A 27,047-nucleotide genomic window follows, 5' to 3' on the forward strand; every position below is an offset into this window, starting at 1 on the left:
ACCAGAGTTGACACACAGCCCAGGAATCTTGCCCGAGGTTTCTCCCTCGTCAGGCCGTGGAGGAACGCGATGTCGCTGCTGGCTCCAAGGTCGAGAGGCTGGTAGGAGTCAGTGCTGTTGTCAGTGAGCTGAAGGGTTAGCAAGGACAGTTCCCAGGGCTGGTTTGACCTCTGGCCAGGGCAAATGCCAGGGCAAATGCAAGACTGCAGGCCCTGAAAACTTAGGAAATCGTGCTGTTGCCTTGACAAAGGAGGGGGTTTCCCTTGGGACCTTACTCCCAGAACCTGCACTTGTACTTCAGGCCCCAATCACAAGGTGATGGGTCAGAATTCAGGGTGAAAGGTAGGAACCTGGTCCAAATCTCCAATGAAATAAGCTAAAAATAGCTGAATATTCTTGGGGAGTGGAGGGGCAGTGCTCAGATTTCTGCCAAAGGTCAGCCTGGCTCGAATCTTTCATAGCCACCACCCTACTTGACCAAACAGAAAGAGTCAATAACCATTTTCTATAGAAGTTTATTCCCAAAACAGAGCGCGGCTTCACGGAACAATTTACACAGACAGGAAAAGGGGCCATAGGGCTGGAGGGGGCGACCTCCAGAGAGGGGCATCTACAGAACCTAGGACATAGCAAGGACAACCCCCTCTCCCTACAGTGGACCCCTCAACCCTTCCAGGGCTGGGGTCGTTCTGGGTAAGGAGAGCTGGGGTCCTGGCTGGTGGGATTTGGCACCAGTCAGTGAAGTAGAACTCTTAATCTCCTTGGAAACTGCCTCCTAAGAGTATGCGTAGGAGGGGAGGGTGTCTGCACAGAACCCCAGCCCCCCCCCCAACCCTCCACCACTATTGTTCCCAGCAGTCAGAGGATGACTACTCTCCAGGCCTTTTGGGCCTGCTGTTCAGCAGGGGACTCAGGAATGACCTTTGGCCTGGAAGAGCTAGGGGTTAGAGACCCCTCCATATGGCCAAGGTCCAGGGTCCTTACAGGCAGGTCCTCGAAGCCCCTCTCCCACTTTCTCTACCTTTCATTGTGTAAACAAAGGGGGAGAAAAAAACACTCTCGACTGTAAACAAACTGTAAAAGTTCAAAGTTTTAAGTTGTAAACAAAGTTTTAAAATGTTTTAAATCTTGACCTGTAAACAAAGTAACAAAATTTAAAAGTCCCCAGTTCTGGACATCAGACGAAGTAATAAAAGTGAGAGTTTTGTGAACAGGGTCCTAACAGTCATTTTTCCCTTTGGAAGGGAATAAAGGGGGGTGGGACCGCGTCACTTCCTGCAGCCCAGGTCCCGGGGGCCAGGGGGGTTCCTGTAACGGACGGAGGCAGCGGCCCCTACATTCTGTGTCTTCAGTTCCCTCGTTTCTGCTCCCTTTCCTCGCCCTCCTACCCCGGGCTTTGGAATAAAGTCTAGCCAGGGGCGGTGTCAGGGAATCGAATGGCACCACAGACAGTTTTTGCTCACAGCAGGGGCTGGGGCTGAACAAAGACCCCCGGGTCCACCTTCTGCAGGAATGTCTGATTAGAGGCCTGAGCCCCTCCCCATGGGAGAAAGGGAAGCCTCGCTCTGTAAACATGACATCTGCTGCTCCACCAGCGCCCACAGCATCAGTCCTAGGTCATAAGGCAGTAAGTGGCAGGGACTCCACATCATAAACATCCACAGGGAGGGGCGGCCTGAGCGATCCCCTGTGAGGCGGTCAGAGGACCCCTATTTCCAAGACCAAGCCCCAGTCCCAGAAGTTTGGCCCTCAGGGCATCTGAGAAAAAGCAAAGATCAATTCTGCACTTTGGGCCCTGACGATGCTCAGATCGACCTGGGGGGAGGGGGCATTTGCCTGAATCCACCCCAGTAAGATGAGAGAAAAGACCATCTAGTTTGCCAGGGACCCGAACGAGGCCAAACTCTGTACCTCTTTCCCCCTGTCCCCTCCCTCTCCCAGCCCAGCCTCAGAACCCCAGGCGACAGAAAGCTGAAAAATAACATAAGCATATCTCTCTGGTTACAAAGGTACAAAATGTATAAAAGTCCTCCCTTCGGTTCCCTCGCCCCGCACACCTGTTACGCACATGCTCACACGCTCGGCTCACACGCGGGCGTGGAACCCCAGCATCGCAGCAACAGGCAGAGCCAAGGGATGCCTTGGGATCAGCCCCCGACTCCTGGAGTCTCTTCCGTTTGCCCCAATCCTGCGTCACCCTCGGCTGTTCCTCAGCTTGTCCGTCTGCCCCTCAGGAGTGACCCTCACTTCTGGGAACTCTGCAGGGTTGAATGTGGAGATTGAAGGTGGTTGCTGAGAGGACTCTGAGTCAGGTGGCTCTGGACTCCCCTCAACTCCCCCATCACCTTTGCCTCTCAGTCCCCACCCCTCCTTATGCCCGTTTCGGGGTTCTCTGATCCTTTCACCCATTTGGGACCCCCAAAGGCATCGGCAAGGACCCCCGGCCAGCCACCTGTGTCTGTAAGCGCTGAGCAAGCACCTACTACGTACAGACACTACGTCGAGCACTTAACGGTTTGTTACTACAGACACATTTTGCAGATGAGGAAACTGAGGCTCAGAGAAGGCAAATGTGACTCCAGAGTCTGAAGCCCTGCTCAGTCCCCCTGTCCTCTACCTGCCCCCAACAACCAACCCCCAAGGCGAGGCTGCAGGAGGACCCGGCTCCCTCTCATCCCCACCTGCAGCATCCTTCCAGAGCCCTGAGCGCCAGGCCCCCCCCCCCAAATCGCTCGCTCCTCTCTCCTTTCTCCTTCCCCAACTCTGCTCAGATTCTGTTGGTCTCCTGCCCCACTCCGAGGGGCCCCTGCCCCCCAAAGCCTTCTCATCCGACGGATCTCCGCAGCCTGACCTAGCTGCTTCCTCCTTCAGAAGCTGCTCTCCTTTTGGCTTCCGAAGGCAGGGCAGCTCCGGGTTCCTCCCCACTCCCTCTCCGACTCCTCTGTATCCAGCTGCTTGCCAGGTACCTCTACCACCCCCTACGCCACAGATGCCCCACAGGCACCTGCGATGCACCAGGTCGCACCTCAATTCCTGTGTGCACACCCTCCCCCTCGCACCATCGTGCCCAGAGGTGGGACGGACTTAACACTGACCTGATAAGTAATGAATGATTTACCAAAAAAGTTAGCTCTCCAGCCTGGCATAAAAGGCACCCGTATCCTGGCACTACCTCCAACCCCTCCTTAACCCCATACGGAGGACGGACGGACGGACCCCCGAAGCACAGCCTCCCGAGCAGACTCCTCCTCTCCTCCCTGCCCCTCCCACCTGGCGCCTGCCCACCCTGCCGCCCCCCACTCCACTGGCTCAAGCCCTTTTGAAAGGTACTACCTATCTTTCCTCCAGGCACCGGGGGCCGGGGAAGTGCAGGGGACAGTGGCTGGCCCCGATCATAAAGGCAGCAAGTCCCTGTTAATCACGGCCCTGCTCCCTGCCAGATTTCTGCCCTCGGCCCGTGGCCTGCTTGTTGTGCTGAGACTCGGGGCACCCACACTGTCAGCTAACATACACCCTATCTGTGGCGGAATGCAGGGCAGGGTGTACAGGAGATGGCCCCTACGCTGATGAGGCTGTGAGCAGGCGGTGGACTCTGCTTACTCTGAGTCTGGCGACAGCTCCGAGATGCTGTGGGACGTGGCGGAGCGCGGCGTGGAGGGCCCGAGTGCAGAGGCTGTGGCAGAAGGCGTGGCAGTGGTGTGAGGGCCCGAGGGCGTGCTGGAGGACTGCACGGAGGAGGAGAGCGCTGAGGAGTTGAAGGAGGCGAGGATAGAGGAGAGGATGTCCAGCTGCTCCGTGGAGGGGCCATGGCTGGGACCGCTGGCTGGGTCCTCCCGAACTCTGAGCAGCTGCGGGGATGGCCCGAGGCCTTCTCTTGAGGGGTGTCGGCTGGGCATGTGGTCCAGCTGATCCCCTGAGTTCGATCTCCTAGACAGGGAGTCCAGGGGCCGGGATGGCAAGAGGGGGTCCCTTGAGAGTTGCCGCTGGGGAGACAGGGGCAGAGGTGGGGGCTGTGGGTTCAGGTCCTGCACACCGCGGGGCGGGGGTAGTGTGCTCAGCCACTCGCAGGGTGCCCCCAGGTCCAGCGCGTCTCGTGACCTGAAGCGGCCGGCCCCGGCGCCAGGGTAGTCCCTGGGCGGCTGCCTCCGTGGGAGGGTGCTGCCCCGGTCCCTGGGCTCCGGGCGGCCTGGCACAGCATCCAGGCATTCCTGGGAGCCTGGCCGACTCAGGGGACGCAGCACAGGGGCGGGAGCCTCCTCCAGGCGCTCGCGGCTCAGTTGCCGCCGGAGAAGCAGGTCCAGCTGTTCCCGGGAGGAGTAGCGGCTGGCTGGCTGCGAGAGGCTGCCTGTGCCGGCCCCAGCATAGATGCGACCGTAGGAGGCGGCTGGCACCGCGCGGTGGCCCAAGGTGGCTGCCCGGCACCAGGACAACTCGGGGGCGCCTCGGGTCTGTGGCACCAGCGGGCACTGCAATCGGTTCTTCAGGATGCCTGTGGGGGAACGAAACGGGGGACAGGTGTGTATGGGGTGGGGATAGAACTCCCTGGGTCTAGGAACACAGAAGCCCTGGGATCCCTGTGACACAAGATTGGGGGCAGAAACCCCTTGGGGAGGGGCAGCGGCAGCTCCTGAGAATTCCAGGGAGGCGGCATGGGACAGAGTGGCGAGGCGGGAATCCCCCGGGTCAGGACAGGGCAGTCCCCATGCACAGGGGTAGAGACACACCTCCCCCTGAGGTCAGAGGAGGGGCAGCCCCAGGTCCTGGTCAGGGTCAAAGGGCAGGAATCCCCCTGAGTTGGGGCAGGGACAACCCCTTGGGGTACCTCCAGGTTAGAGCAGGAGTTCTGATGTCTGGGGTGCAGCGGCTGCGAGGGTCCCCACAAAGCAGACTGGGGTTAGGGGAGGAGGAATCCCCTGGGTCAGGACAGGGGTGGCCCCCGGGGTCCCTGAAGTTCAAGCCAAGGTCAAGGATCATACCTTTCCTCTGGCGCTGGGCCCGGCCCAGGGAGGTTTCGTCTCCACTGGTCAGGGCCAGGTCCGGCTGGTTGTTGTTGGCTGCATCCTTGCTGGTGTCCAGCCCCAGGCGCCTTTCGGAGCCCCAGGTCTGCAGAGCACAGGGGGCAGCCTCGCATTCCCCCAGGGCTGGCCAGTACGACAGGAGGTCATTGCCATCCACATCTGTGGAGCCAGGGCAGGTTATAGAAGCCTCTAGATTGACCCCTGTGATCCAGACTCAGTGAGCCCTGGCCCTAACAACTCCTGAGACCCTGGCTATTCTGAGTATGGGTAGGACAAGAGGTGTCTCTCAGAGATCAATGGAACCATCCGGGGAGGGACTTACTGATAAGCCCCTACTCTCGACTGGATTGGCGGAGGGGCAACCTGATGGCCGAGAGCGGAACCCCAACCCTCAGGGAAGGCCAGGGGCTGGAGGGGCAACGTGTCACCCTACAACTCGCCTGGCCTTGTTCTTCTGTTCCCAGGCTGTTGCTGGGTCTCTAGCCAGCAGAACACTACTGGGAGGCTGGAGGGGGAGAGGGGTCCAGGGGCCCAGGGATGACCCCAGGTTCATAACAGGTTGGTCCCAGGAGTCTTCGGGAAGTAGCAGGGTCCCTGGGTCACACCCGAGTGGAACATGGGGTGTGTCTTGGTCACCCGTGGGATTAGAGAGCCCCATCACCTTTGGGGTGGGTGAGGAGCCTCTCACTCTGGGCTGCTCGGCGGAGTGGACGCTGGAAACGGCCCCGTGTCCGGCCGTTGTCCTCGCTTTCTGAGGATGGGATGGACAGACTTCTCTCCTCCTCCAAGGACAGGTCACTGTCGGAGTCAGAGTCTGCACCTGGAGGCGGGAAGGTCAGAAGGAAGAAGGCCTAGCAGTGGCTTGGGAGGCAAGGGGCTTGGGGAGTCTTGAGTGTGGCTACGGAGAGGGGGCTGGGACCGGGGACGTGGGGCAAGCTTGGAGCAGGGGTAGGAACAGAAGGGCACTGACCCAGCGGGGAGCCCACCCCAGCCGCTGCTCCCGGTTTGGGGCAGAAAAGTGGAGAATTGGGGAGAGATCCTCTGCTTCCCTCCTCCCTGACCCGGGCCCCCACCTCCACCGGCATCTCGATGGAACATGGCCACGTCCAGGTCCGTGGGGCCAGCGTGAGCCTGGAGGCTGTGGTCAGTGTGGTCAGCAGCCGAGCCGTGTCGAACCAGGACATTGTCCCTGGAAATGCAGGAGCCCCCCCACCCCACCCATCAAAGAGGATATGAGGGGGTGCTTTGGAGGCTGGGGCGTCCCAGAGCAAGGCGTCGGGGGCAGAGGCAGCAGCGGATAGCCAAGGTGGGACCTGGTAACGCCCACCCCTGGCAAAGTGGGGCTGATCTGTGTCCCCAGCACAAGGAGGCCCCTCTGGTTACCTGAGGCAGCCACGGCCCCGCTGGCTATCGTGGTCCTGGGTCCGGCCAGAGCGGGCGCTGCTCACAGAGGAGACGGTGGAGGCACCCAGAGTGATGCGGATGAGGCCGCTCTCCTCAAAGAGGGTCGTGTTGTTACAAGCCCCAGGTCCCTGGGGGGTGGGGGGCAGAGTGTGAGCCAGCTCTGGAGAAGCCGCAAATCCTGGCCTCCCGGGGACCCCCACCCCCCGACTCCCCAGTCCTGAGAGCCCCTCACCGTCCCAGGCGCTGGCCTGGCCTCTTCGGGCGCTGCCTTCCTGGCCAGACAGGCTGGTGTCCAGGCGGCCCGAGCATCTGCATTCAGGACACAGAAGAGCAGTAGCACCGCCAGGCCCTGCAGGTCAGCAAGGGTCAGTGAGAGATCAGAAATGAGTTGGAGGAGGTCAGAGCAGGGCCACTCAGGGGTCAGGCAGGGACCTTGCAAGGGAGTTAGGGAAAGTCAGCCAAGGCAGTGAGGTCAGATGGCCTGATGCCTGGAGTCAGTCAAGGTCAATGTCGGCCAGCAAGTGGCCAGGAGCCTTGGCGTTGGTGAAGGTCAGTCCAGGGCCAGCACCCAGCCTGGTGTTAGTCACCAGGAAGAGTCAGCCCCAGGCCTGGGGCCAATGCCCTGCCTGGGGTTGGACTCCCCCCTGTTGAAGCCCCATCTGGTCCAGGGCGAGGGAGGGATGCCAGCGTTACCTGGAGCCCGCAGAGTCCGGCATGCAGGTAGTGGAAGGCCAGGACGCTGTGGTTGACTGCCAGGAGGCCGAAGAGCCAGGAGGCACTGACCAGCAGAAGGAGCAGAAAGGAGCTACGAAGGGTCCTGCCGCGGGAGCGTGGGAGGACACAGGACATGCAAGAGTCACGCGGGGCTCATGCCGGGGACGCAGGAGGACACAGGGGTCACATGGGACACGCGGGGGACATGGAAGGAGAGGAATTCACGCAGGGACGTGGAGGTCTCAGGAGGGCACTAGAGGAGACGAGAGGTCACAGAAAGACCCAGGTACTCAGAGAGCCCCGAGGGGACATGGGGAAAACACAGGAAGCCGGGCATGAGAATGACAGGGAAGACAGGCGGGAACACGAGCAGGGGGCAAAGCGAGCCACCCAGGCCATGGGAGACCCTGGGGAGACAGCTGGGCAGAAGCGCGTGTGGGGCCAGAGTATGGCAAGGGCACCAGAGAGGGGCCACAGGCGGGGCAGGTGCAACTCCCCAGAATCTGGAGCTCAGCCTGCACCAGGGATGCTCTGGGGACCTCAGACCCCACCCAGGAGGGTTGAGAATCCCCAACTCACAGCACAGAGTTCTTCTTGGCCTCCCTCTGCCCAGTGGAGCAGGATGTGCGGGCAGCAAGGAGAGAGATGCTCCCGGTCATCTGGACGCCCGGCCGGACATGTGGAGTGGGGGCAGGGCAGAGAAAGATAGAGATGGTGAGGGACAGAGACCAGAGAGGCAGAACCAGAGAAACGCACACACAGGACAGAGATGAGAAACGGAGGAGCCTGGAATCATAGAAAAGGCCAGAGATAGGAAACCAGGGAGGGACCGAGAGAGGGAGTAGAGACAGACAGACAGACAGACAGACAGACACCCAGGGAGGCAGAGGCAGGGAGAGCCATCTCCGACCCAGCCTCCATCTCCGTGCCAGCTGAGTGGGGACAGCAGTAGAGGCCAACGCCAGGAAGCCTGTGGACTGCCACCCGGCCCCCCTCAGCCGATACCACCGCACCCGCTGCAGGGTCCCCTGCCCCCTCCAAGGGGAGCACACGGGTGGCACCCAGAGCAGGGCACTCACCACGATGACGAGGACGACAGGGCCTGCGAAGCTCCAGATGAGGGGTTCGTGGACCGAGATCCAGCAGAAGTCGGGGTTTCCATAGCCTTCAGGATCCAGGCCGACAGCGAGGCCTGGCGGGGGAAGGGGCAGGACGGAAGGGGTGTGTTCTCGAGGGAAGCGGGGCTGAGAGCAGGGCAGGCTCCTCCTGGGGCAGAAGGCATGGAGGGCTGAGGCTGGGATCATGACTGGGACGGGGGCGGGGGCAGGGGGCGGGCCACGTGCTGGACGCGGGTCAGGGGTAGTGGCCTGGACGGCCGGCGAGCGGGGCCCTCACCCAGCAGCACGGCAGGGACGCCCCAGCCCAGGGCGTGGTAGAAGCGCATGGCGCCGCGGTCCACGTTGCGAGGCTCCACCCGCATGCGGTAGAGGTGCAGCGCCTGCACCAGGAGCCACGCGAAGGTGCTGAGGAAGAAGTAGTGCAGGAGGATGGCGACCGCGGTGCACAGCAGCTGAGGGCAGGGCAGGGCGCGTCAGGGCCTCTCCTGCCTCCCGCGCCTCAGGCGCCCCGCCCCGGCCATCTGCTGCCCACCTCTGAGCCCTAAACCACAGCAGCTCACCCCACATCCTGCCCCGAACCCCGGCCCCGACCAGAGCAGCCCTGACCCCTGGCCCTGAGATCTGGCCCCAGGCCTTCCTGCACCGCGTGAGCTCGTCAGGACTCAGGTCCCCCGACCCTGCCCCTGCACCTGGTTTTGGGTCCTGTGGACCCCCAGCAGGAAGAGGAGCTCTGCCACCCCCAGGGCTGCCGCCACGTTTGCATGGATCCCACGCATGTTGGACTTGAGGCTGCGAAGGCTCAGCAGGACGGCCATGGTCAGCAGCAGCGCGGCCACGGACAGGGCCATGACCACGTGGGTGAACACAGACAGCAGCTCTAGGTCGCCCTCTAGCCGCTGTGGGGACAGGGGTTGTGGCTGGGGTGTTGGGCATCCCTGCTCTTTGACCCTCCCACTTCCTAGGGACCCTGAACCACAGCCCCACCTCACGGGGGGAGGCATCCATGAGGACCCCAAAGGTGCCTGTTCGGCTGCAGCGACACCGTGCGTGGGACCCGTTCCTGTGCACCAGCTCGCAGTCCCGTGCTGTCCACATGCCGTGCTGGTCCGCCCTGCAGCCACAGGGCAGTTAGATCTACCATCGGCCATGAGGAGTGGCCCATCGCCAGGTGGGGGTTTGTGAGAGGTGGCGGGATGGGCTGAGGGTGCTGGAGTTGGGGAGCAGCATTCCTCATGGGCCTGGGTGCACAGGGGCGCTAGTGGGGCCCCAGGGGCTGGCCGGGCCTCCCAGGGGCTAGCGGGGGTGCTGAGGGTTTCCTGAGTGGAGGTCCTCACGGGCCAGGTGGGTCCCACTGCACGCAGATCGCCTTGCTCCGATTCGCCGTCTGCAGCAGGCGGAACTCGAGGCTGATCGGGGACTCCAAGACACCCCTCAGGAAGTTGCGTCCATGAAATACAGCCACGCTGACCACTGGGGAGTTCATAACGGGGTTCTGGGGAAGCCTGAGGAGACAGCACACCTGGGCTTGGACACTGCAGAACTCCTCAGGCTCTGACTGCCCACCTCACTGTCCACTCCACCAGCCGTGGCCGAGCCACGGTCTGGGATGTCCCCGAGGGACGTTGTTTCTGAGAACCTCTGCTGAGCTGCTTCGAGATCAGGGCTCCATGGCCTAGCCGGGGTGTCATGGCTCTGCAGGAATGGCAGGTTTTCTCCGGCCAGGGGGTTTCGGACCCACTGCCCACAATGGGGTCTGAGGCCCCAGCAACTCCAGACTATGCCCCTCGAAAAGCCCTCCCTGCCACGCCATCTGACCTCCATCGGCTGGCCCGTCTTTGCCTGCCTCTGTCAGCCAGTTTGCCTGTCTGTACCTGGCTCCTACACCTCTCTTTTCTCTGATACCCCATCATGGCTCTGTGTCTGTCTGTCACTCTGCGCCACCCCACAGAACACACATGACGTGGAAGCCGGCCAGCATGGCGCTGTGCAGAGGAGCCTGCGTGACAGTCTGTGTGCCCGTGCACCTGCTCGTTTGCTAGGCTGGCTAGAAGCTTGCACGAAGCTCCAGGTGCGGGGCCTGGGAGTAACTCCACCGGTGTACCTGGCACCCCGGCGCTCAGCCTGGAACTGGGCAGGGAGCAGCCCCCCCAAGGTGCGGTAAACGAGGAGGATGACGATGGAGGTCCCGGGCTCAGGCTCGGGCTCCAGGGGAGCCGGCGGGGGGGCCACACTCGAGGTAGTGGCGTTTTCCATGCTGCTGCTGCTTGTGGGCAGAACTGCCAAGGAAAGAGGAGGAGCCATTGTCAGTGACCCCTGACCCTGGGCACCCACAAACCCAGCTCTGAGCTCAACCCCGCAGGTCCAGAGCTAGGGGATGGGGCGAGCAGGAGCCCATGAAGGGGACATGGGCTCCCAGGGCAAGAGGCCTGAATATGTGTGGTGAGGCGAGAGAGCCATGTGGCCAGGTGGGGGTGGACGGTGGACGCGGGGGTGTCTCACAGGGGGTCTAGGGGTGTCTCACGGGGGGTCTAGGAAGGGGAATTGGAAGGAAGGTGACGACATGGTATCTGACTTGGCGGGGGCAGGAAACAGGACCTGGCTCAGGGGTCCCCCAAGGGCTCCCACCTTCAGGTGGGGGTGGCCGTGGGGACTGGGAAGGCAGCAGCACGTGGGTGTGAGGGTCCCAGGCGTCCTGGCCTCGGAAAAGGTTGCTGTGGTAACGAGGATAGCGACGGGTCCCCCGGGTTGGACTGGGGTGCTCCATGCGGTCGATGCTGAGCACTGGCCGGGAGGAAGAAGGGCGAGACCATCAAGGATCTCTCCTCCCCACGTTGGGGGGCTGGCCCCCTCCTACCCCCACCCGTACTCAAGTCCCACACCCCACGGCCTCCTTGCTACTGCAGAGCGCTGAGGGTGGCAGCCCAGCCTCCTGCCACCAGGGTTGACATCACTGGCCCCTCAGACCTCTCAGGTCCCTGCCCCTCCCCACCCCGCCCCACCCGCCACATACTGATGTTGGGTGTCACCAGCCCCACGGGATTCAGGTACGTGAGCTCCATGTTCCTGGCGAGCGTGGCCGCGTACTCCTCCAGATGCCGCACCAGCCCCGCGCTGCCAGGGGAGGCCCCGGGGGCCCGCTGGCCCAGCGCCGCCCACAGGTCCCCCGTCTCCGGAGCAAGCAGTGCAGAGCCGGCCCACAGCAGATTCTGGGAGGAGGGAGAGGAATGTGGGCCCAGCCAGGTGAGGACGTGTGAGGGGACAGGGCAGGCCTGAGAGGTCTGGCCGGGCGCCCGGAGGGGCCCCAGCAGGCAAGGGGGTGGGTCCAAAAAGGACAAGGAAAGAGAGAGGGAGCCCAGGGCCTTCTCTTCCCTGGGGTCGGGAAGGCCCTGAGCGGGGATCCAGGCCCAGGGCATCGGGAGCACAGGGCACAGCCTCACCTCATTGAAGTGAGCATCCTGTGTGGCCGTCAGCCCAAAGCCCTGCTGGTGGCTCTCAAAGGCCAACAGGTGGGCCAGCAGGCGGGCAGTGACTCGGACGTCTTGGCTGAAGTAGTGGTCAGTGTGGCCGGTCACCTCCCGTAGCCTCTGAGCCAGCTTCTTGGCCTCTATGGTATCCAGTACTGTCTTGTTCAGCTCTAGGCCATCCAGCTGCCAGGACAAAAATGGGGAGGTCACTGAGGTCCCTTAGGCCTGTCTCAAAAAGCCTCACAGGAAGTGTTTGGCCAGGTTAAAGGACAACCAGGAAAAGCCCAGGTCCAGGGCTGGGACATGATGTCCGGGGCCTACCACAGGCCTGGGGAAGCTGAGGCCAGGGCTGGGGCCGGGGCCAGGCAGGTCTTGAGTGCAGGGCATGGTCTGGGCAGTCTCACCAGCAGATTGAGTTCTCGAAAGGCAGGGGAGGTACAGTTGAAGAGGTCGGGCTCCAGCCAACCCTGGTCCTCGTCACATAGCCGCACGGCAGCACCTGGGGCAGGCAAGACCTGGTCAGGCCCGGGGTCTGGACCCCTTCAATGTGAAGGTGACCACGGCAACCCTCTCACATCTCAGGGGAAAGCTCTGAGGCAGAGAGCAGAGCACTAGGCACCTGTGGTTGGACGTCTGGATGGAGCAGCCCCAGCCCCCAGCCCCGGCGGGCCCAGCTGCCTATCAGTCAATTCCTGAAGGGTCTGTGGGCCATTCTGAACCACCAACTATAATGGTGAGCACAAGGGCAGGGCTGTGCACCCACCCGCATGTGTGCACACACCCATACACACACACGCACACACCCACACACACACAGGCCAGGAGAGGTTACAGACATGTGGCCCCGGGCAAGCACGCACATACCAATGCTCACATCTGCACACACACAGGTGTGTGGACCAGGACAGACACTCAGATACGCAAACAGTGCCCTCTCTTACACATACACACAGACGTGCCGACATAGACCAGGTTCTCCAGGAGTATTTTGTGACCAAAGTGTGGTGGGGATAGAAGTTTTCACACAGGTTTTAAATGCCCCAGTGATGACTTTGCTGCCATCTCTCCCTCGTCTGTGTGGTTGAGATGGGGGTTGCATAAGAATTAACTTGGGCCATAAGGGAGCTTGCAGCCATCAGCAATAGGAGCATTAACTTAAACACAGAACCCCCTCCCCTCAAGACAGACTCAGATGCGTGCACAGGCACAGAAAGACACACACACGAGCATGCATACATGGACGATCTCTGTCCAGCCACTGCGGGGGGCCTCAGGCAGAGGGGAGGAGTCTGTAGAGTCCTCAAAGGGGGGAGGTGGTTCGTGACCTCAGGCAGTAAGGAAAGGCCTGCAAGGACCTCAGGAAGTGGAGAGGGATCTCAGGGTCCTCAGACAGCAGGGAAGGGGCCTCCAGGGACTTCAAGCCATTGGGAGTAGCTTTTAGAGACTTCAGGCAGCGGGGAGGGTTCTGCAAAAGCTTGGCAGTGGGAGGGGGCAGCGCACCTGAGCAAACACGTACCCCTTACCTGCACCCCGCAATCCTGCCCAGAAGCCAAGAGAAACAGACGGAGGCTCAGTGAGGCATGGGGAGGGGCCCAGAGCCCCTAGGAGGTAGTGAGGGTCCCGCATGGACTCATACCCCACTCCCGCCTCTTCGCAGAAACGAGGTCACCCAACTCAAGAAAAGAGGTAGCTCTAGCATCAAATGACAGGCCTACCCGCGACCCTCAACAATGCACCTGTCCCCCAGGTACTCACCTAGGGCCCCCCGAGGACAGGGCACAGAGGCCAAGATGCCAAACTTGGTCTGAGGCCACCACACACCAGATCTCAGGGACTTGGGGCAGGCGTCATAGAGCACTGGGGAGAAGGGAGGCACTCAGGCAAATGGCCAGGGGCTGGGGCAAGTGACTGCCACACACACTGTCCCTTCACCCCCCCGCCCAGGCCCCACCACTCGCTATTTCCCCACTGGCTTCACAGGAGCTGGCCTTTCAGATTCTGTGACAGGTCATCAGAGTACTTGGGGGCAAATGTGGGGCTCCCTGGGTTTCAGTGACTCCCCAAAGAAGCCTCCCAGAGTCCCTACCCAAGGAGCCAAGCATGCCATGATCCTTGGTGGCAGGCAGCGTGGCAGAGCTAGCCCTCTGTGTACGGAGCTGGGTAGAGCCTGCTCACCTCGGCAGCCACTGGCTGTCACCTCTGCAAAAGGACTGTCACAGCTGTTGCACTGGCGGCCGAGGGCTCCCGGGCGACAGGGACACTGCCCGCTGTGGGGCGCACATGATCGCGAGGTGGAGCCCACAGGGTAGCAGTCACATGGGAGGCACGAGTCGCTGCCCCGTGGTCGGTAGTGGAACTCCTGTTTGGGAATGGTTCGGGGACCTGAGGTCAGAGATCAGAGCTTGGGGAACGAGAGGAATCAAGGACAACTGGTCACGAGAACAATGCTCACAGGCCAGGAGGAAGGTCGGGCCTCCAGTGAAACTGAAGGGAGGGGTTAGATGTCAAGGACAAGAGATGGCAGTTAGGTCACAGGATGGATAAGAGGTCAGGGTCTGAGTCAGGGCGGAGGTTAGCAAGCCAGATAAGAACCACAAAACATGGCTAAGGAAGCGTTAAAAGGTCAGGGGTCAGGGGCCAGGCGCACCTTGCAGTGACACTGCCCATTTGTCTTGTTGCAGTTGGGGTCAAAGCCCTTGTGAACATCGCAGTTGCAGGGGCCACAGGTTGGGCTCCCCCACCAGCCCCGCGGGCACTGCTGGTCCATCCTGGGGGCGGACAGCCAGGTGAGTGCCTCCATATCTCAGTAACCCCCCCTTCCGCCAGGCCTTCCCGTCCTCGCAGCCCCCCGCCCCTTACCTGTGCTCGCAGTGGTGCCCAAAATAGCCACCTACACAGTCGCAGATATAGCCATGGGGGGCTCCTGGGAGGCGCCGACATGACCCCTGGTTCTGACAGGGGTTCAAGAGGCAGGCGTCCACACAGCCTGGGCCATAGTAACCTGCAGATTGGGTCAGAGAGCTCAGGACACTGGCCACGGAGCAAGGGAAGGAGCAGGCGCTGTGCCTCAGTCCGGTCCTCTCTTCCTCCAGGCCCTCCAGGTCCCCTAGTTTTCATCCTGAGCCCCAGGTTCCACCCAGATCACAGCACCCCCCAAGGCCCCACCTGGCCAGCATTTGCAGGAAAAGGTCTGCCAGAGGTCTCGGCAATCAGCGTGGGCGGGGCAGGGCCCGGACGCACAGGCGTCGGTCATGACACAGCCGGGCTCCACGTTCACTCGCTGGCTGGGGGGAAGCAGGGCCGGGGACCCCGAAGGCGTGGAGCCGAGCCATACTCCCTGTAGACACAGCCAGCCAGGGGTGAGACCCATGTCGGAGCACCTGAACCCCAAAAGCTGCAGAGCCAGCCACCTGGTCACATGACTCCTGGCATGCAGTCTCCCAAAAAACACTGGACTCTGACCCAATACCCCAATTCAATCTCTGCACGGGACCCCTAATTGTGCTGTCCCTGTTACAGACCTCCAAGGACCCTTGAAAACCTAAGCTGGACTCGCCTCCAACAGCACAGGAAGGCTCGGCCTGTCTCCAATGGCTCTGGGTCCCTGCACATGCCCTCCCCCACCCCCACCCCTTATGTGAACACAGCTTTTCAGGTCCCAAGGCCCCCTGGTCTATGACCACTCACCCTAATGCCCAATATCATGTTCTCATGCTGACCCCCACCTGGACACAGCCAACCAGACCCCGAGGAGCCTCCTCTTCGCTGCTGGGGGGCAGGCCTCCCACGTGCAGTCGCTTCACTTTCAGGCCCTGCAGCTCACTCCCCACCGCCACGGTGTCCTGGGAAGGGGGACAGTCAGCACTGGGGGTGTCGGAAGGCCTGATGGACCCCTGCCCTCCCTGAGTCGGTCTTGGCCTGTCCTAGCACTGCACAACCGTGCCTGCCCCTTTGTCCCAGGGGAATGGTCTGGGAGTGAGCCGCTCTCTTGCAGACACCTGTTGGAGCTGGAGCATGAGCGATGGATGACAGGAAGGTTTCAGGTGAGAGCTGGGCTCTCTCCTGGACCCGGGACAGACCCTGAAATCCCATGATTTTGAGCCACGGAGATCAGAGCGGAGACCAGCAGGGATTTCCAGGAGTTAGGCAAAGTGCTGGCTGCAGAGGTACTCCAAGACCAGGCAGAAACCTGAGCAGCCTCCGCGACATGAGGAAGGCTTGGCAATGGGCCGGGCTGGCTGGCAGGGTGGGCTCAGAGCAGGGTGTGAGGAGGCAGACTAGGGAGAGGACATCAGACTTTGGGCAGGGGAGGGAGTTGAGAGGGGCTGGACTAGAGGTGGGATCAGATGAGGTTGTCTGTTTGGAAGACTTCGAATGGATTACCCCAGGGTCAGAGGTCAGACCTGGAAGAGGCTAAAGTCCAGTGAGACCATGAGGACATGATGGCCCCGCCGGCCATCTGGCTCCTCCTGCAACTCCAGCCTCAGATCGTGCCACCGGCCGTCACTGACAGTCACCTGGTCCAGAAGGAGGTGGGCAGCACGGCCCGAGCCCCTGGTCACCGTCACAGACAGCAACCCTCGATCCAGCTGTGGGCAGAGAGGCACAGCCCTAGGGTCAGAGCCCCAAGTTAGGCAGGGGCTGGGAGTATTAGGAGGTAAAATCGGGGTGCTCAGAGGTCAAGAATGTCAGAGGTCAGAACAGTAGGAGCAAGGTTAAATCTGGCACATAGGACACTGTGCCCAGGGACCCTGTGTTGCTAAGAGTGAGCGCAGGGGTCAGAGATCAGGACCAGAGGTCGTGGATTGGTGCAGGTAACGCAGGAGGAGAGCTATGCTGGTGCCTTGCACCTGCAGAGGAGATCATGGTGGGCAAGGGGACCGAGGACCAGGGTCCAGAGCAGGGTCGGGTATGGTCTGTACACCCACAGAGAAATATGCCGTGTGACCGGGCCCGAACCCATAGGAATGTTGGTGGTGGTATTGAGAGCGGAGGGTCTAGGGAGGGGTCGGGAGGACGGACACACCTGGCAGAGGAGTGTGCTGTGTGGCCCAGCCTGCACTTGCATCAGGACCCCCTGCGCCGCCCGTGTCCGAAATGCCAGCCCCAGGTACCACGGCACAGACACGGCCATGTCATTTCCAAAGTCCCATCTCAGCGTGCCGTTGCCACGGAAATGGTGGGGATGGGCCATGGCTGAGGGGATAAAAGGAGCAGGGTCACAGGCCCCACCTCAGGGAGAGCACTCACCCTGCAGGCCCCTCCTGGCCCACGCTCCCACTCACTAAGCCGACAGTCTTTGCCACCAAAGCCCACGGGGCAGTCGCAGCTGAAGCCACCCCAGCGCTCTGAGCAGAAGCCACTGTTCTTGCACGGGTTTGAGTCGCAGAAGTGCAGCTTGGCCTGGCAGCCTAGGAAAGGAAGGCGCATGGAGGATCTGAGACCCGAGGGTGGGCCGCCAGGGCTGGACAGAGCAGAGGGGTTCAGAGGGGCTGAAAGTGGCCATGACCTCAATCCCATGTCGTCTCAAGGGTGGACTTGGTAGGAGGTGGGCCCTAAAGGCCACACTGTGCTTGCCATCAAAGGAAATGAGGGTGAGAGGTCAGATTTGGAGTCGTACCATGTAGCTGTCCATGGTACGATCCCCTCCCTATAATGGGGACATGGCCTACCTGCCATGGTGCCATTGTTTGCAACGAAGGCCGCCATGTCCATTCTGCGGCCGTCAATGTGCAGGTCCCGCATGCAGCCGATGAAGTCCTTGTGGGACACGGGGAAGTTCTCGGGCAGGTTGGGAACACCCCCCAGGAGCAAAGGTCCCGTCAGGTCCAGGGACCTGGGGGTCAGAAGTCCGGGTCATTGATAGGACTGGGGCCAGGGTGGGATTGCTCCTGAGGGGGTAGGACTCAGAGGGTAAGGTGCGACCAGGTTGGGGGAGCAGCTGGGGCTTTACTCCCATTGGGGATGCAGAGGAGAGAGCTCATGATGGGCAGGTGGTCTGGGGAAGGTGGAAGAGCTGGAAGAGTGAGGCGCGTGGGTGCCTGGGGAGGGGGTGCAGTCTCAGGATCCTAGTGGGGAGAGGAACACTGGTGGCCGGGGGGAGGACGGGGGGTTTGGCAGGCCGGAGTGAGGAGTGGGATGTATGAAGGGTTGAGGGGGGCTTTGGCAGCTGGAGGGCAAGGGGACCAGGGCTGGGGGCTCACTTCTTGGAGCTCGTTTGCATGCCAGCAGCCGCGCATGAGTAGTTGCCAATCTCGGCACCAAACTGCAGAGCCACAGCCACGTCACAGTCATCCACACTCAGCACAGCCACCTTGTCCTTGGAGGGGCCCTGAGCACCCCCCAGGGCATCTGTTCGGGGCTAGAGACCCAGGCGCATGATTCAGCGGGAACCCCAGGGTGGCCCCTGAGGGTCAGAATCTGGCATCCCAGCCCCCCCCATACTTCCAGGCCAAGGGCGATGCTGACCTTGTTGAAGTATCTCAGATGCACTGTGTGCCACTGCCCGTCACTCAGGCCCCCTGGAACTGTGGGGCTGACCACTGTGTTGGACTCGCCTGTTGGGAGGATGCATTTGGAGGGTTGTCTGGAGCTGCGAAGTTGCCCTCCCCCCACGTCGTGCAGGCACAGCTACTCCCAGGGTGACCCTGCATGCTTAAGATCACCCCCCACGCACACACTGGTGACCACACTGGCTGGACGCGAGTGCCTCTGGACAGACAGGAGAAGCACGGACTCCTTGGAGAGATGCACTTTCCTGCAGGGAATGGCCACGGGAACCAGGCCCTCACTGGGGTCCATTTGGCATGGAGGTGCAGCGAGGCAAACCTGAGGGGACTCGGGGCTTGCACTCGCGCCCGCCTCGCCCACATATGCACCCACTGGCCCGCCCACACCCCGGCGGCACCCACCCGTGGAGTATGTGAGCCGCGCTTGCCCCGCCACCAGCTCCAGGGCCAGGAAGTCGTGCTTCTCATTCAGGCGCCCGTTGTAGAAGAGAAGGCCGCTCGGCTGCACTGTCGCGAACCTGGGTGGGGTGGTCAGGGCGGGTCACAAGCCAGACACCTCTTCTCACCCACCACCCACCCACAAGAAGGTTGGCCAGGGGGGAGGTTCCCCCCAGGCCTGTGGGGGGCAGGACGGAAAGAGGAAGTAATGAGAGAGGGTGGGACCGCCCGGTGAGGAGCGGGGGTGCTCAGAGACACCCTGGCAGGGGTCCTGTGGGAGCCAGGAGGGGCAGTCAGGGATGGGGCCAGGCTCATGTAGGTAGTGGGGCGGGAGGGGGGGGGGGCGTGGGGGCGCGCAGAGGGGTGGGGCGGGCACCTACGAGAGGGACAGTGTGAGGTGGAAGCGCTGCCGCAGGCCGCGAAACATGACAAAGGAGCTGGGCGGGAAGGAGCGCGCTGCCACCTCGCAGCGCGGGCCCTCGAAGGCGCCGCCCGCCGGGCACTGGCAGCGGAAGCCACCGTCCGACCCATTGGCACAGGTGCCCCCGTTGCGGCAGACGCCGGGAACGCAGCGGCCGGCCTCTGTGTCCAACTCGCAGTCTTCTCCTAGGGTCAAACCGAGGTCAGAGGATGTCACGACCACACCCGCCCCTGCCCGCGAAGGCCCCGCCTCTCCCACGGTCCCACCTGGTCAGGCCCCGCCTCTCCCACGGTCCCACCTGGTCAGGCCCCGCCTCTCCCACGGTCCCACCCTGTCCGCTCCCACAGACCCGCAGGGCCCGGCGCCTGCCCACAGCCAGGGCTCCTTCGCAGCCTCAGCCCCGCCTCCGGCCCTGAGTCCTCTGGGCCCTGGCTGTCTCGAGCCAGGCTCTAAGTCTTCTGGTCTCATGGCGCCCAACCGGAGCCAGGTTGGCTCAAGAGTGATGCCCAGTCCTCACTCGCACTGTGGTTCTGTCCTCAGGCTCTGCCTGTCCCCCCAGCTCTGGCCTGGACCCTAGCCCCACCGAGCGCTCACCTGTGAAGCGCGGCCGGCAGACGCAGGTGTAGCCGCCCTCGCGCCGCGCGCAGGCGCCGCCGTTGCGGCAGGGGTTGGAGTAGCAGAGGTCGAGCTCCGTCTCGCAGAAGTCCCCGGTGAAGCCGGGCGGGCAGCGGCAGCGCAGGCCTGCGATGGGCTGGATGGGTCGGAAGAGCGTGGAGGCCGAGGCCAGGAAGGGCGCAGACGAGTCAAAGCGCAGCACCGACACGCACTTCATGTAGTTCTCGCAGGGCTCCCGCAGGCACACGTTGTCGTCGAAGGGCAGCACGTCCAGAAGGGCGCGCGCGGCGAGCGCGGCGCGCCGCACGTACAGCTGCTCCTGCAGCTCCTCGGAGCTGAACCAGGGGCCCGCAGCACGAGCCCCAGCCCCGCGCGGCGCCAGCGCTGAGAAGCTCACATTGAGCACGGTGCCCCCCACGTCCGTGTCGTTCTGGATGTTGAAGATGAAGATGTCCTCGGCGGGTGTGGCAAGTACCGCGGCCACGCCTTCCAAAAAGTGGCCTAACAGCGGCGACAGGAAGCGCTCCTGCCACATGTTCTCGAGGCGCACGGTCAGGCTGTTGGCCAGCAACTCCTCCGTGATGATGACCACGCGCAGCACACACTGCGCGGTGACGCTGTGCAACCCATCTGTGGGTGGGAGTAGGGGCAGTGGTCAGTCTGAGGTCAGAGGCTGCCCTTCCTGGGATACGTGAGGGCTGTGGCCAGAGATGACTGCCCAGTCCCCCAGCATCTGAGTCAGCAGCTTGACCCTGCCTGGAAAAGCAAGGGGGTCTGGGGCTTGTGATTACAGGTACCCCAATGTCAAGGTATTAACAAGTTGCTGCTGCTTCTCCCCTCCCTCCAACACATGAGGGGCCCGAGCCAGGGATCAACCAGTACCACCTCCCCGAAGCCCCAGCACCGTGCCCATGGGCCAGCAAGCCACCCCTCCAGTAGAACACAAGAAGGGCCCTAAGTGGTCAGGAACACAGCGTTCCCCAAGTTATCATGGTCAGCAGGCCAGGCCCACTCAGGACACACAGAGGTGCTGGCGCCACTGACCACCCACCTTCCCAATCCAACGGCATTGCAGAATCAGCAAAACATCCCCTCCAAAAAATACAGGGAAAAAAAATAATAAAGTTGCAAAACAAAACAAACAAACAAACAAACAAACAAAAACAGGGTTCTAAGGGATCACCCAACCCCTTTCTCTAGTCAGTAAACTACTTTCTCATGGCACTAGATAAGGAGCTGGCCCTGTGACCACTCAATGTCATTCCCCTGAATCAGCAAGATCTCTCTCTCCAGGAAGGTCTTGCACCCTGACCTCCCCCACCCTCAGCATTCTTGGATCAGCAAGCTGCCCATCACCTCAGACCTGGGTCCTGTGATCTCAGCAGCCAGACCCAGGAATGAGGATGAGGTACTCAGATGCCTTGTCCCCAGACCCTAGCACACTTTCGGGCGGTCAATGAAGGTTGGCTGTTCAGTGAATTGATGGGTAAATGGAGGCTGTGCCTTCTTTGGCAGTGTCAGGAATCCATGCTCCAGAACTAAGGAATGAACGCCAGTAAAGCCTGTCTCCCAACCTCTGTAGCCTCCAGTAGGCAGGATTGCAAGAGCCTCTCCCACCTGCACCCTCCCATTAGGGAAGGCTTTGTGAAAGCCTAGGGATGTGGAGGCAGGAGAGAGGCAGGCGGGCCTCCAGACATCTTACCAAAGCACAGGGCCCTTGGATAGCAGCCAAGCCAATGTGGGCCCACTGTCTGACTGAAGCTGCCAGAGTAAACTGCTGTTCCTGACCACTAATCTTTTGGTTTCCCTCTCCTTCGCAGATGGGGCGAGGGTCACACTGGATCCCAAGTACCCCATCATCTGAACAGAAGTGTGATGTGGGCTGACTGGTCCATGCAACCTCCAGAGCATTAACCCAGGATATCCAGACTTTTAGAGGGAGAAGGGGCTATGCCTAGAGTAGCAGACAGTTCATATGGTCTTTATGGGGTCTGCTAGATGCCCTAGAATCTTTGGGATTCTGTAGAGCCTTCCCAAGAACCTAAGCAGGGACTATATAAACCTAACCTGTGAGGTCTATGGCCAATCCTGTGGGGTGAAGGAACCTAGCACTTAAGAGATTCTTGGAAATCTCTCTTTGGTTTGAGGTGCCCTGTGGGGTCCCTGAGGCCCTGACAGGTTGTGGTCACTGGGTCACTTGCCTGCCTCCGCCTCTCACCTGTGACAGTCACCAACATGGAGGCTACCAGCGGGCGGTTGTTGTCTAGCTTTCGGCTGAGTCGAAGCTCCCCGCTGGTCTGGTTGACCACCAACAGCTGCAGCTCATTGCCCCGCTCGAAGGAGTAGAAGAGGTGGTCGGAGACATCAGGGTCGTAAGCTGGGATGCGCCCAATGATGCCTGAGGGGAAGGTGTCTGAGCGGTTGGATACATAGTTGTTGAAGAGAATCTGGAAGTTGTTGAGCACAGGGCTATTATCATTCTGGTCAACCAGGCGGACATGCACAGTGGCCCGACTGACCAGAGGGGCAGACGTGGCCTGCACCACAATCACATATTCCTGGCGAGCCTCGTAGTCTAGGTCAATGAGTGCCGTCAACTCTCCAGAGAAGATGTCCATTTGGAACAGCTCAGGGATGTTCCCCTCTACAATCTGGTACATTATATGAGCATTGGGGCCTTCATCAGGGTCCACTGCAGTGATCTGGGCCACCACCGAACCCACGATGCTGTTCTCCTTTACTCGCACCTCAAACTCTTCAGCTGGGAAGACAGGTGCGTTGTCGTTCACATCCTGCACTGTCACCTGGATGCTGACTGGAGTCCGCAGTGGGGGCACACCTCGGTCCACAGCGTAGGCAGTAAGCTCATACACTGGCATGGCCTCCCGATCCAGCCGCCTCACCGTGCGGACAATGCCAGAGGTGGGCTCAATGGTAAAATCTCCATCCCCATCTTCCCCATTCTGGAAAGTGTACTGGACCCGGCCATTGGCGTGAGCATCCCGGTCAGTGGCTGAGATCTGCAGAACACTGGTGAAAGGCGGGGCGTCCTCAGAGACCAGCCCCGTGTAGTGGGAGGCCACGAACTGCGGAGCGTTATCATTCACATCATTGACCATCACCTCCACATAAGTAGTGTCTGCCTTCTGTGGGATGCCATTGTCTCGAGCTGTAATAGCCAGAGTGTAGGTCACCTGATCCTCATAGTCCAGCGTGGCCTGTAGTGTAATAGCCCCTGAGTCCGCATCAATGCGGAACTGGGGCAGGTTGTCCTCCAGTAGATAGGTGATACGAGCATTCTCACCCACGTCATCATCAGAGGCACTGATGACCACCACGGTGCTGCCCACTGGCCGATCCTCATTCACACTCACTGAGTAGTGAGCACTTTGAAAGACAGGCCGGTGAGTGTTGGCATCTGTGATGTTGATGTGCACATGGCAGTGATCGTGAAGGGCGCGGTCAGATGCAGTTAGCACCAGCTTGAAGTAGCGTTCCTGCTTGTAGTCTAGTGGCAGAGCCAGTGTCACCAGACCTACACCACCCTGTGTGCTGATGGCAAAGCGATTCCGAGTGTTGCCACCTGTGATCTGGTAGCTGATGGCACTGTTGGCATCGCGGTCGACAGCAGTCACACTGACCACACTGGTGCCCACAGCTGCATCCTCATTCAGCCGTAGGTGGTACTCCTTCATTGTGAATTCAGGCCGATTGTCATTAACATCCAGCACAGTCACTGTGACACTGGCTGAGGCTGAGAGTGGAGGTGAGCCATGATCTCGGGCCTCCACACCAAAGAAGTAATGCTCCACAGACTCACGGTCCAGAGGACCACTCACAGAGACCCAGCCAGTGGCGCTGTTTATCACAAAGGGCGTATCAGACGCCACACCAGTCAGGGAGTACTCTAATCTGGCATTCTCCCCATGGTCTGCATCCACTGCCTGAATGTGGATGACCGAGTGACCTAGGGGCGCATTTTCCAGGACAGAGACCTGGAAGGGGGTGCTGACGAAGATAGGAGTATGGTCATTGATGTCCACCACCTGGATGCTGGCCAGGCCCGTGTTGTTGGACAGCGGAGGCCGACCTGCATCCTGCGCCCTGATGCGCAAGGCGTACTCTCGTTCTGCCTCAAAGTCAAGAGGTGCCACCACCTGGATCTCGCCTGTGAGGCTGTCGATGGCGAAGTGGCCGCGGCTATTGCCGCTGATGATGTTGTAGTGCACCAGTCCGTTGGCGTCCTTGTCCCGGTCGGTGGCTGTGACGCGTAGCACCACCGTATGGGGGCGCACATCCTCTCGCACCTGCGCGACGTAGCGCTTCTCGCTAAACTGAGGCGCGTTGTCGTTCTCATCCAGCACGGTTATATGCACACGTACGGTGGCAGAGCGCGGCCCGGGTTCTTGGCCCTGGTCGCTGGCCTCCACCACCAGCTCGTAGCTTTCCATGTGCTCGCGGTCCACGCGACCGCTGGTGCTGATGAGGCCGGAGCGCGGATCAATCTCGAAGGCGGCGGCAGCAGCGGCGCGAGCAGCTGACGGCCCCACGAAGCGGTAACGCAGGTTGGCATTGGGGGGCGCATCCCCATCTGTGGCACGCAACTGCAGGATGGGGTAGCCCTCCTCCACGTTCTCGCGAAGCGTCTCCCGGTATTGCGCCTGCTCAAACACCGGCGAGTGGTCGTTACGGTCGACCACTGTAACGGCCACCATCGTGGTGGCCGAGAGGCGCGGTGAGCCGTGGTCCTGCGCAGTCACACGCAGGTAGTGGCGCTCCATGCTTTCGCGGTCCAGAGCGGCCTCCGTGCGGATAAGACCGCTCTGCGCGTCGATGCTAAACAGCTCCAGCGAGCGGCTGTTCATGAGCGCAGCCAGAGAGTACACTAGGCGCCCGGCCTCGCCCGCGTCCGGGTCCTGCGCCACTACTCGTAGCACCACGGTGCCTGACGCCTCGTTCTCGGGCACTAGCGCCTGATAGTTGTACTGCGGAAACTGCGGGTGGCGGTTCGCGGCACGACGGGGGCGGACCCGGCTCGCCGGGGGTATTCTCCATGCTTCTGGACGGGCCGGGGCTCCCGGGGGGCGCGGCCCCGGGTGCTGCGGGAGGAAGCGGCGGCGGAAAAGACCGCGGAAGCGCATGCGCTTGGGCGTCGGCTCGGGAGCTGTCCGATAATCGCGCGGTGCTGAACCAGATGCGGGAGCTGTCCTCACCATGCGCGGTGCTGAACCCAGCCCGGGGCCAGATCCCGCAGCTCCGGGAGGATAATCTGCCCGGGGGGCTGTCCTCCAGGTTCGAGATGTGGTTCTCTCACTCTGAGCCTTGTGCCCCGGAGCCCACAACTCCCCACAGCAACGTGTGGTTACCACTTTTTTGGGGGCGCCTATCCCAGCATTTCTCTGGGAAGACACTGGCTTGGAACCACGGGGCTTAACTAGAAGGTCCGAAGGGAAAGGCGAGCTGTCCTCTTGGCCCGAGACCCTTGGGGACAGAGCCACGGGCGACAAACTATCTTTTCGTAAGGGTCCTGTCCGCCCGCAAGAGGAGACCTCTGGGCGCCAGCATAACAGAAACCCCGGTCCCTGTCTTCTTTCTCGCCCGCGGCTGCCTAAGGCTCGGATCCCGTATTCCGCCCCTAGCTCTGCGTCAGGCTGCTCAGGGGACCGTCGACCACTCTGGGCGCTTTGCCTTCCCCCTCTGAGCCCCATGAAGATGGTCTTCCTGACTCCCAGGCTAGGCTCTTCATCCTCGCGGGCCCCGGGTGGCTCGGGACAAAGAGCTAAGGCTCCGCCGCCGATCCGCGTCCCTACCCCGGTAGCGGCAGCTACCCCTGGGTCCCAGCCTTGGTCCCCGTCGCCCCCCAGCTCCTCCCGGCTAAGAGGGAACAAAGAGAGGAGAAGGAGCAGGAGTAGCGGGGTCGTCGCCCCCCTGAGACCCCACCACGGCGGCTGCCTCGCCATCACCCTCCGCCTCCCCACACGGCCTCCACCGCCTCCCGCCTCGGTCCGGGCCTTGGGCCCGCCCGGCCGCTCGGGCCCCCTCCCGGGATCCTGCCGCCGCCCCGGTCCCCGGCTTCTCGGCCTGTCGCTCCGCGCCACCGCCACCACCCTCTGGGCACCATCTACTCCGCGGCCAGAGCCCCTTTGGCGTGCGGCCCTGGCTTTTGCCTCCCCCACCACAGCATCCCCGACGCTGCTGCCGCCTCCCGCCGTTCCAACATGGCTCCCGTCCGCCGCGATGGTTCGCTCCACTTCTGCCCCGAAGCCCCAAATCCAGTGGTACAGCCCGTCGCGCATGGCAGCTCTGACTAGCGAAGCTTTTGCCGCCATCTTTATTGAGGGCAAAGCCAAAGCGCGACCCACGGTGCTGATCGGCGCACGGCGTGTTGCTGCCCTTGGAGCCTCCACCCTCACTCGCGATCACCGCCCTCATCCGCCTCTATCTTTTTACAGCGCTGTCCCAGGTCCGTCTCACATCCTTTCTTCTGCTTGCGGGTCTCTTGTCCCCCTTCCTTCCTCAGCACTAGTTCCGAACCCTGTTCCAGATTTTGGTCTGAAAATTTGGGGCACAGTGAGTGTTCTCATGACTCGGGCGGGGAAGGGGTACCATGTGGAATCCTGGGGGTAGGGCAGACGGAACGATGGCTGGAGGGGTATCTGGGGCGCCAACAGACCAAACAATTCGGTCCGTGAGTTTTAACTCAAGAAACCTGTCACGACCATTTCCTAGTTTGGAACGCCCCTGTGAAGCAGGGACGGGAAGTAATCCCAAACTCTTCTCTGCGTTGACGACCTTCCAGCAGTCTCTCCGGGCTGGCGGCGGGGTGGGGGGGCTCCTTTACTGGAGGCTACACCGCTCCCTTCCAGGTCACACGTGGAGCCCGACGTTGCCGCACAGCTGCGGGCTCGGCTCTCCGGATCCCCGCCCCTCACCCTCTACGATCGCGTCCCTTAACCCCTTGAAGGGACTAACGGAAGCTCACTTCTCCTCCCACGGATAAATCCAGTCCTCCCCGCGCTGTGCAACTCCCGGTGCAAGTCGGTCTTGGCTGGCCAATAGGTAAATGCGTCAGAATAGACGTCACAGAAGACGATCAGGGGCGGTAGGTGAACGCAGAGCGTTCCAATCAGAAAGTCACCGTCTCGATTGGCACAATAGGAAGCTCCACCCGACAACCGACTCATTCATTCATTGTCTGGGGGAAGGGGGCTTCGCCAGTTCCAGAATAGCTGGAAGAGATAATCCAGCAGGCACTCTACGTGCCGGCCTTCAAAGGTGGCAGTGACAACGGAATGCGGCGCTACGGGCAGAGGATGCAGGCGTCCCAGGACCAAGGAAGAGGTCAG

At 61.5% G+C, this 27,047-nt stretch overlaps 1 protein-coding gene across 2 annotated transcripts; it reads right to left on the reverse strand.

Annotated features, from left to right (window-relative positions):
* Positions 1-527: 527 nt before the first annotated feature.
* Positions 528-25,966, reverse strand: CELSR3 (cadherin EGF LAG seven-pass G-type receptor 3). Of its 2 annotated transcripts, XM_016149863.2 has the most exons (36): positions 21,920-25,966; positions 19,681-20,331; positions 19,046-19,271; positions 18,630-18,745; positions 18,187-18,275; positions 17,922-18,079; positions 17,391-17,554; positions 17,004-17,129; positions 16,745-16,914; positions 16,122-16,307; positions 15,444-15,560; positions 14,884-15,055; positions 14,578-14,719; positions 14,366-14,486; positions 13,894-14,077; positions 13,474-13,575; positions 13,242-13,256; positions 12,123-12,217; positions 11,692-11,901; positions 11,265-11,460; positions 10,880-11,035; positions 10,356-10,530; positions 9,589-9,756; positions 9,239-9,365; positions 8,944-9,150; positions 8,532-8,706; positions 8,216-8,328; positions 7,716-7,795; positions 7,116-7,239; positions 6,655-6,771; positions 6,402-6,550; positions 6,092-6,207; positions 5,680-5,838; positions 4,977-5,177; positions 3,601-4,489; positions 528-2,258 (listed from the first exon to the last, which is right to left on the reverse strand). In XM_016149863.2, the coding sequence occupies exons 1-36, from the start codon at positions 25,659-25,661 to the stop codon at positions 2,231-2,233; spliced, it is 9,966 nt and encodes a 3,321-aa protein (XP_016005349.2). In that variant the 5' UTR covers positions 25,662-25,966; the 3' UTR covers positions 528-2,230. The 2 variants fall into 2 exon arrangements, with proteins under 2 accessions (XP_016005349.2, XP_036074868.1); XM_036218975.1 differs by lacking the exon at positions 13,242-13,256.
* Positions 25,967-27,047: the final 1,081 nt, after the last annotated feature.

The sequence above is a fragment of the Rousettus aegyptiacus genome, unplaced genomic scaffold (assembly GCF_014176215.1).
Source record: "Rousettus aegyptiacus isolate mRouAeg1 unplaced genomic scaffold, mRouAeg1.p scaffold_m13_p_4, whole genome shotgun sequence".
Lineage (NCBI taxonomy): Eukaryota > Metazoa > Chordata > Mammalia > Chiroptera > Pteropodidae > Rousettus > Rousettus aegyptiacus.

What these genes read in the sequence shown, in the direction of transcription:
- CELSR3 (XM_016149863.2), bottom strand. Translation starts at nt 25,661, where the DNA reads ATGGCGAGGCAGCCGCCGTGGTGGGGTCTCAGGGGGGCGACGACCCCG. An exon ending in TGGATGCCTCCCCCCGTGAG is followed by an intron (nt 9,151 to 9,238) that starts GTGGGGCTGTGG and finishes CTGTCCCCACAG; the next exon opens with CGGCTAGAGGGCGACCTAGA. An exon ending in GCCAAGAAGAACTCTGTGCT is followed by an intron (nt 7,240 to 7,715) that starts GTGAGTTGGGGA and finishes CTCCCGCGGCAG; the next exon opens with GACCCTTCGTAGCTCCTTTC.